We start from the raw sequence: 10059 nt of genomic DNA on the forward strand, positions 1-10059 counted from the left end.
CATTTAAAGAAGCAAGAAATCATACAGGACATGTAAATTATCTATTTTTGATGCAAATGAAGGTCGTAATCGTAATAAAATAAGGTGTGATTTATCCTCAGAAAAAGCAAGCCCAAGGAACTATGATTTATTTTTTTCTGGTTTGCGTTACGTTTGTCGCACTACTTTTTTATATAGTCATAACCTTCTGAGTCTAAAATCAGGGAGTGAGTGACCAACTTGTCAAAGATAAATATGCTATAGGAAAGAATTGCACTTTCCCCCCAAACCATTAGGCCAAGAGCTCAAATCCCCCACGTACAATTAGAAAAATTGGGAGCTCGGACATTTGCAGGCAAAAAAAATTCAGAAGAAGTTGTACACTAATACACCCTTTGTGGTTTATGGTTAATTGTTTATACTGCTGGTCAGAGAAAATTCCTAGGTAGATTTAGTTCCACTAACTTATTTGTCGTAGACTATGTAATATATTTTATAGCCATATGTATAATAATGTTAGAAAAGTGATAGTGGATTTTTTTATTTTTTAGAAAAGTGATAGCTAAGGAAACGCCTCATCCCAAGATTCTATCGGGCTCGCATTTTATAATGAGGGGTGAATAGGTATAATAAATTTAGAAAAGTGATAGTGATTTATTTTTTAGAAAAAGATTAGGTAGGAAACGTCTAATCCCAAGATTCGGTCGAACTTGCTATTTATAATGAGGGGTGTTTTTCATTTGGATTCAAACTTTGTTCGTTATGCAGAGGGTCGCAAATCCCTTTTCACTTGCTCCAATTATTATTGATAAATGTTAGGCAAGGAAACGTGTAATCCTCAAGAATTTTATTGAACTCACTTTTTTGTTTTTATAACAAAGGGATCCTTTCCAATATGATGTCCCCAAATAGATTCGAACTTTGTTCATCATACTAAGGTTCCGTTTGATAAAACTGAATCTGAATTCTGAAGTCTGAATTCTGAAATCTGAATATTGAAACAATTAATTTGTTTAATTTTAAGCACTGAAAAGAAATATATGAATGTCTGAATTTTAATGCTAAACCTATTTATACTGTTTGATAAACAATTATAACTGAATGCTTAATAAGTTAAATTTGATAATTTTGCCCTTATATCTTTTCATCCAAAAAAGAAATAGAACCTATAATTTAATTAGCTAAAAATATTAGGTATGAAAATGATAATATTTATTTTTAAATCAAATTAATATAAAAGATGAATTTTATTATATGAGGAGTATGGAGAAGAAGTGAAAGTCATTCAAAAGGGAGAAAAAAAATAGAAAATCATTAGATAGAGAATATTAGATTGTTTAATTATACAAGAATTTTAAACATAATTAATAAATAAGGGTAGATTTGGTAGATAAGATAAGGTAGTTGAAGTGATTCTATTGAATTTTATCAGAATTAAGCATTCAGTTAGGATTCTTGTGCTGAAAAAAATACACACAGGTTCAGCACTGCTTAACAAGTTCAGCAAATGAATTTTCATTTATCAAACACTGAAAACATCTGAATGTTTAAAAAAATTCAGATTCAGCACTTTTTTATGTTATCAAACAGACCCTAAGTAAGAAAATGCCTAATCCCCCGAGATTATATCGGGCTCGCTTTTAATTTCAGGAGGATCCCTCGCAACGTGGTTTCTCCGGATGGATTCGAACTTTATTTGTCCTGTCCTTCCAAAAAAAAAAAAAAACTTTATTTGTCGTGCTGGGGTCACAAGTGCCTTGTGCTAGGCTGTTTTTCTGGCTAACCTTTCCACAGTAAGTGCTGAATGATGACCTTAAAAACTGCCTTAACATTGGGCCATGCATTTGAGTGCTTGAGGCCTACAGAAAGAGCAACCCAGTCCATACTACATGGGTCCAAAGTAGTAACAAAATGAAGAAAAAAAAGAGAAAAATGCAAATCCATGTGGAATCCCATTAGCTGCCGAAATAACTGACGTCCAATTAGATCTTCTTCAGGGCATGTCGGCCCGGTTGGGTACATTTGTTCCCTGGGAGTGGAGGTCTCTTCAACTTCTTCGCCGGAAGTTTTATATAAGCATGAATTTCATCGGCTTCATTTTCTTCTTTGGTCCTATGAATTTCGCAGCGCAACGGATCTTCTGTCTCATATCCTGTGCCACTCTTTGTCTCACTTTTTATTATATTACTATTTTTCCTACATAAACATTATGTTTTAATTCTTTATTGTTTCTTTAAGATCCAATAACTATCAATTAAGTAAAAAATAAATACAACAGTTTCAAAAAAGTAATACATAATAGAAAATTTAAAAAATCAGAAAATTCATAAAAATATCATTTTTTATGCATTTTGATTTTTTGAGTTTGTTAAATTTTGTGTATTATTCAATTAATAGTTATTGGATTTTAAGGAAACAAAAAAGAATTAAAACATGATGTTTATGAAGGAGAAATAGCAATATAATAAAAAGTGGGACAGAGAGTGACACAGGGTGTGAGACAGAAGATCCGTTGCGATTTCGCAATTGGATGTGCAATTCGTGTGATTTTGAATCTGGAACCCTTATAATAATTTTTTTTTATTTCAGAAACTCTTTGAAAAAAAATATCAATTGAAGAAAGAAGATGCATAATTGCATATATATATATATATATGTGCTTTTTTTTTGGATTTCTTTTTTGAGAATGAAGTTGCATATATTGAGTAATTCATTTAGAGCAAGCTATTAGAGGCTGTGAATTTGCAAGAATTCTTTCCTTTCTTTAGAGCTTTTTTTTTTTGACAAGAAAACTCGTAGCCGCTACTTGAGAGTGCATACTGGATAAACCCTGTTTCGTGCAATAGCCCGCCAATCACATGAAAAGATAAGATATACTAGGCAAATTCTGTGTGACGTATAGATGTTCCAAAAGAGGTTCAAACTCGAGTTGGGAGGAAGGCATCAACCCGGATTGTTTTGAATTCCATTTACTACTAAATTCACATCCCAAGCTTAAAGCGCTTTTCTTGTGGGGGTGGTTAACTTCGTTGGATTGGGATGTGATGGTTGTCCAAGACAAGAATTTAGGTGTTGTAGTAGACATTTGCAGGTCTTCTACGCAAGAAAACCATCGGTTGTCTTTTTCTTTAATACCTGACCAAGAGCACCAGTCTCTACGATTAAGGCTTCGAAATATATGGAAAGTCGTATGGATCAATTTATATGTATTTGGTTTTCCTAACATGCCTTCAAAGCTCAAATGTGATAAATTTTGTATAACATTTTGTGTGCAAAATAGTCACTGGTGATTTTGTTATGTGCAGAGGCCCCGTCCTGGGCCTATACACGTGGCAGCCCAGGGAGGCCTGAGCTGGGTTTAGACTCCGGGCCCATGGGAACCGTCTCGCGGCCCTCCTCCGCTAGGGCTCTAAGGGGCTCCAGAGAACAATCCCGCATAGGTCGGGATTGCTCCCCCTCAGTGCGGGATTGAGGCTATTCTGGGCAGGTCCCGAAACGTACGGAGGTCAGACTCCTAAACAGGTATAAATAATAACGCACACCGACTGCGCAAGGGACGCTCACTATTGGACAATTACTCCCGACCGTTTTACTTCCCGTGAATCTCACTCACCGGAAAATTAACTTGACCGTCGAAGTGCCCTCGGGGACGACCTCGGGGCTCCCCCATTGGATCACTTTCTTGTCCGTTTTTCAGGCTTAGGACGCGCTCTTCTCATCAGCACGCCGAGCTCATCAGGTCAGCTCGGTCCGGGGAAGTTCAGTGCTTCTTCATTACGTGTTGTAGACTAATAGATATTGATGTTAAGTATACTTTTAAGATTATAGTTATGCTTAAATTTAGCAATGAAGATACAATTTTTTCTTTGAGTTTAGAAATATCAGATCAAAAGAGTTTTTCTTCTTATGATCATGACCTCAAGATTATCTAGAGTTTTAATTTTCAATCGATAAGTGTGGATATGATATAACAAGAGAGTTAAGACTAATAGACATTCATGTTAAAAATACTTTTATGCTTACATTTGTGCTTAAATTTGGCAATGAAGAACATTATATATATCTCTTTGAGTTTAGGAACATCAAAACAATAATAATGTCTTCTTATTTTGAGGTCAATAATATAATCTCGAATAGGTCCAACACTTTTGTAAAAGGTAACGAGCATGTCATTCTAATAGTTTAGCTAATTCAATGGATAACAAAAGGGAATTTCATAATTTTTTTTTAGGTGTGTATAAAATGACCAACTCTTTTTAAAAATCTTCAAATTATATAAGCTCAATAATGAATTTCCTTAAAGTGAGGGGGCAATTACCCATTCTCACCTACTTGTTGCTCTTAATTATGTGTCATTAACTTGAAAAAAAAAAAAGAAGAGAAGTGGATAGTTATAAAATTACCTTGAATTAAACTATATGGAGGTTATTGCTTTAGCAAATATTTTGCATGGGAATATTTGGACGATTTTGTCCTTTACAACGGGGATGTAATATTGGTGTTTAAAAAATTAATAATAATGGACAAATACCAAAGTCATTGTTGTGACATTATAATAGTTAAAAGTTATGTTAGATAAATTAGTTTATGTAATTCAATTAAATGCATTTAATTACTCGAAAAAAATCTACAAATTCGTTACTTGTGGTCTAATAGAAGTGTACAAATTTTTGTAGGAAGCTAAAAGAAATTTTTTTTTTTTTGTGACAAGCTGAAAGGCTCTTTCCATCTATTACTAACACGAAGTCGTACCAAAGTATCGACAAGACTGTGTCATCTAAGCAATAAATTAAGTAGGATAAGTAAGTTTACATGACATGGTGATATTGATTTACAGGCATACCAACCAAGATTCTTCTATAATGACACAATACTTAATCCTTCAGAAATACTAGTACGAGTCTAAACTTTTTATTGCAAAAACATGAACCACATCTATTAATTTTACTAAACAAAAACGTAAGAAGTTGCCAACAAGCAAAGTGAGAAAACACATATATATCCTGTGTTTTTCTGACTTTTAAGATATATATATATATTTTTCATTTCTTGATCCTTCTATCATTGTCATCTGTTGTCCGTCCAACTCAAAAATCACTTTTGGTCCCGTAGACTGTAAGGCCATCCTGTTTGAGATCCCCATTCTTGACGTCCCAATACTCAAAAGCAACGGAATTTCCTTTTTCTACATGACTTGGAACTTTAAGAAAAGCATAATCTCCATGGTTAAGACGGGATTAAAAAAAAAAAGAGAGAGGAAACTATCATTAGAACGATGTGTAGGCAAAATTGAATTCATGGGATTCTTAAAATTTCCGTATTCTTTTTAATGTTTGATCGAATTTTCAGTATCCTCGAGTTTCAAAATCTCTTAGGACTCTAAAATCCCTTAAAACAAAATGGGACACTTTAGAACCCTTACATTTTTCATTCTTGCGATTATCCATGACACTTGCATCATTTCATGCGTGTTCTTGAGGACCGCGCGCCAAATCTTGTAAGTAGCAAAGAACAATAAAGCAGAATCCCAGAATTCATCTTCCTGAAATTTCAATCTCCTGCCAAACATGGGGTAGAAGTTCTTTGATTTTCAGTCCCCGGGGAAAGAAAGATCCCTTGCACTAATGAGAGAAATCTTGTACTAGTATTTAAAAGTAAGCTAAATCAGGATGTGACACCACACGATTAAGCTAAGAATGATGAAAATGAAGCAATTCAGTGCAGTTGGGCCGTGTGATATGGTTGTTTTCGTGCTTGGAGTTCACGGCAACATTCAATGATGATATCAAGAAGTTGAAGCAAATTAGATTGCATTTTCCCTAAACTGTATAATCCTCAATCATAATTCTTAACAACTCCTTGTTGGGTCTCGCTGCACTAATGAACTCTAGTGCTCCACTGCTAATAGCCTGACAGGGAATGTTGCCATAAGTGATGGTTTACAAATGAATTAGGTTCTTAAAAAGTTGTTTCGTTTATACAAAGTCATTTTATTAAAAATTGTTTTTTCTAAAAAGGTCTTCAAATCAAAGTTTTGTTTCTCCACGCACCTTTTAATCTCACGCATATCACATCCCAGAAATTAATATATTACAATAATATTCTAAAAAATGCATTAAAAAAAACACGCAATTGAAATGAAAAAGAAGATTTGAACAATGCCTTATCAATATTGAGTAGAATACAAGAAATTTGGCTGGTTTTACTACTGGGTTTCTTTCTTAACGAAAAAACCAACCATATTAGTTCACTTCTCCTCTTTATTTCCGAAGAGAAATTTACTTCGTCCTTTTTCTCAAAATAACCATACGAGATACTAAATTAGCATCATTTTACTTCTTAGTTTTTCTTTCCCTTTCCCTTCTAACCATTTATTCCCATCTCAGCTTCAAATCAGATATGCTCTTATCTTATCCACTGTAAATACTAACTTGTGAAGGTATACAAATTCCCACCCAAACTTTTTACCCACCCTTCATGATGGCTGAAAGAAAGCAAGTTGTTTTTTTTAAAAAAAAAAAAAAAAAAATTCCTATTCGACATTGGTATAAGTTGCCATTCTTTTTCGGGTTAATTCCACTTTGTCCCCCCAAACTTTGGACGATTATCCACTTAAGTCCCTAAACTTCAAAATGGGACACTTAAGTCCCTAAACTTATAAATACCTCCCACTTAAGGAAAATTGTTAACAAATCTTGAATGCCGTTGGTGGTCGAAGTGTCCCATTTTATAAGGGTTTAGGGATTTAAGTGTCCCATTTTATAAGTTCAGGGACTTAAGTGGGAGGTATTTATAAGTTTAGGAACTTAAATGTCCCATTTTGAAATTTAGGGACTTAAGTGGATAATCGTCCAAAGTTTGGGGGGACAAAGTGGAATTAACCCTTCTTTTTCTTTACTTTGATACTTTCTGCTTGACCTTCCAGAAGAAGCAAGGAATCCGGTCATTCACCAAAATAATCCAGCATATCAGCATGCAATATGAATAATTCCATTGATGTTTGCATGTGGGCTATTAACCTGTAAGTTTTTATTTGAAGACAGCCTAGAACATACAAAACAGGAAGAGAAATAAAAGATGAGAAACTGTAATTTACAAAAAAAAAAAAAAAAAGAAACCTAACCTCTGTAGCATCTGTCCCAAATATTTTGTGGTTTAGTTTTCAAATACTCCACTACCTAAATGACTGATAATTTTCATGACATATCTCCACCAAAAAAAAAAAAAAAAAACTTTCATAATTCCCTCAACTATAAATCCATGTCAATTTATTCCTACAGGGAAATGATTGAAAATTGTTTGCAAGTTGCCTAACCCCAAGACACGGTATTTGTGTAGGTGTAGGCCAACACCAGACAAAACGCTGCTGACTTAACTAACACAACCAACCAATGACCTTAAAATGAACTGCCTACAAAGATAAACCAAACTAAGCATCCTCTAAATTAACCATCCGATGAAAATCTTGATTTATCGATGGTCCAGAATAAAGGAGAAAAATGGACCCCACTCCAAGATCATTAGATTATGCAGACTTTGGTGGTACTAAATTAGTAGTACTGTATTTCTGAAGTCTTTAGACCCCAGGAACGTGTAAAGAGTAAAGACTGGCAAAGGCAGAAAATAGAGAGAGAGAGAGAAGAAAGAAAACATTTTTAAAACACGGAAAAAGCTAAGAAAGAGATACACAGGAAAGAAGAGATCAAAACAGAGTCAAATTTTTGAACGCCAACCGCTCCAATTTTCCAATTCCACTTCATCAATGCCCACCATCGCAAAATCCCACCTTTAAATACCTCCATTTTTTCAAAACCCATGTTTTAGTTTCTCAAGTTGTGATCATATATTTCCTCTATCAATCACCGCATATATCCCCAAGTTTTTCCCTGTTCTTTTGGCTTTTGTACTAGCAGCATGACGGCTTTGAACAAGAATCAGTCAAGACTCTGCCTTTTTCTCCTCAAAATCTGATCCCATGTGTTGTGACAGCTTCAGTTGAATCCGTGTCTCTTACTTTATCTTTGCCTGCTAATATATTTCCCCTTCTGTTATTGATAGAAATTTAGGGTCATTTGAATTCAAAATTTTACACTATTCTGCCTGTTTCTTTCTAGAATCAACAAAATTCTGTTGATTTTGAGGAATCACAATCCCTTTCTATTCAGTTCCCGTATGTTCCTCTGAGAGTTCCTTAATTCGTGTTAAGAAGATTCAATTTTGATTCCAAGTTTCTGTCTTTTTTGTTTGTTCCCTTCAAGTTCCCAATTCTTGCGGAAATTGAACCATGGGAATTCAGAAGGATAGGGTGAGATTTAATGTTGGTGGAAAAATCTTTGACACTTCAGCCACAACCCTGGCGAATGCTGGCCGAAATTCTCTCTTTGGAGCTATGTTTGATGAGAATTGGGACCTCCAATCTGGTCATTCCACCACGGAGCACTTCATTGATCGAAATCCAGACTATTTTGCAGTTCTTCTTGACCTTCTCAGGACAGGGGAATTGTATCTTCCGTCAAACATGTCTGAGAAACAGTTATACAGAGAGGCTCTGTTTTATGGCATTTTGGACCACGTCAGGTCTGCTAAGTGGGGTCCGTTCGATGGAAACAGGCTCCGATTAGCCCGGTCAGTAACTGGCCGGGCACCGGGCGATGGGACTGCTATCAGGGCTGGTCCAGATGGTGGCTGTTGTGTGGCTCATGGTAGCATGGTTCATGTGTATGATTGGATGCTTGAAGTGCATCCTCCTATTAATCTTGATTATCAAAGAGTCAATGATGCTGGTTGGATCGATCCTGAGAGCATTGTAATCAGTGCTTGTGAGAGGTTTGGTACGGGAGATGGAGGCATGGGATTGTTCAGTGCATCCACGGGGGAACGAAGGTATAAATTTCATGTTAGTCATGAAAATCAAGTTAAGAGTTACACTGCTGGTGCATTGAGTTTTAGTCCAGATTATAAGTTGTTTTCTAGTTGTAAAGGTAGGAGCAATGAGTATGGGATTGGTGTTTGGGACCAAGTGACGGGGAAGCAGATTGACTTTTTTTATGAGCCACCTGGATGGTCACTCGGTGAAGCAGACAAACTACAATGGTTACATGGTAACAACTGCTTGTTGGTAGCAACTTTGTTTCCAAGGAAGGACAACTGTTACATTGGTTTGCTGGATTTCAGGGACAAAAGCATGCCTTGGTCCTGGTCTGATGTAGGGGCTCCAATTACGGATGAAAAGCGAGTTAGGGATGCAATAGCAATGGAGGAGAGTAGCTCCGTATGCGTGGTGAATGAATACGAGGACTTGGGGTTCATGGATTTGAGGAGGGCTGCCGGAAGTGTGAGATGGAGTTCAAGGAGCCGGTTGATGAAGGGGAAAATGCCTGATGAACCATGCTATCCAAAACTGGCGTTGCACGAAGGACAGCTATTTTCATCGATGAACGATAGCATCTCAGTGTTCCGTGGTCCAGATTGGGTGTTAACATCAAGGCTTCGACGAACTTATGGCGGTTCAATTTGTGATTTTTCCATAGGTGGTGATCGGCTTTTTGCCCTGCACAGCGAGGAAAATGTATTTGATATATGGGAGACTCCATCTCCACCTATCATATGATCATATACTTAGTTTTGTTGTTCAACTTCTTAGTCACCTTCTTCTGAATGTTACTGTTTGTTCTCTCTTATACACTATTGACAACCGGGTTGGCGCCTTTGATAGCAGAGAGGCCTAAAGCTTCTGTTTGGTGCTTGAAAGTTAGAGAAGATAAGGTTGAGCCTTATCTAATTGTGAGATTGTACAGAATTTTCTCATAATGACATAGACATCATATGATGAGACAGATTGCTTAACAACCATATGTTTTCAAAATCGGCTTGCTTCTGGAAGTCTAAACTCGAGCAAATTGTATAAAATTGGTTAATTTCTTGACCTTCTTGGGAGTTTGGGACCACCACAGTCCTTATCTCTCTCAAGAGCCCTTTATCAGCAATCTTTTTTTGACCATTGCTTTTGCAAAGATGGTTCTTTAGTTGTTAGGCCTGCCATCCCACTTTTTCATCTCAGTTAGATTCCACGTTCTTTAC

General features: G+C 36.0%; 1 protein-coding gene across 1 annotated transcript; it reads left to right on the forward strand.

Annotated features, from left to right (window-relative positions):
- Window positions 1-7626: 7626 nt before the first annotated feature.
- On the forward strand, window positions 7627-9828 carry LOC113695066 (BTB/POZ domain-containing protein At2g24240-like). The gene has a single exon (XM_027214020.2). The coding sequence runs from the start codon at window positions 8264-8266 to the stop codon at window positions 9587-9589; it is 1326 nt and encodes a 441-aa protein (XP_027069821.1). The 5' UTR covers window positions 7627-8263; the 3' UTR covers window positions 9590-9828.
- The last annotated feature ends 231 nt before the right edge of the window (window positions 9829-10059 follow it).

The sequence above is a fragment of the Coffea arabica genome, chromosome 6e (assembly GCF_036785885.1).
Source record: "Coffea arabica cultivar ET-39 chromosome 6e, Coffea Arabica ET-39 HiFi, whole genome shotgun sequence".
Taxonomy (NCBI): Eukaryota; Viridiplantae; Streptophyta; class Magnoliopsida; order Gentianales; family Rubiaceae; genus Coffea; species Coffea arabica.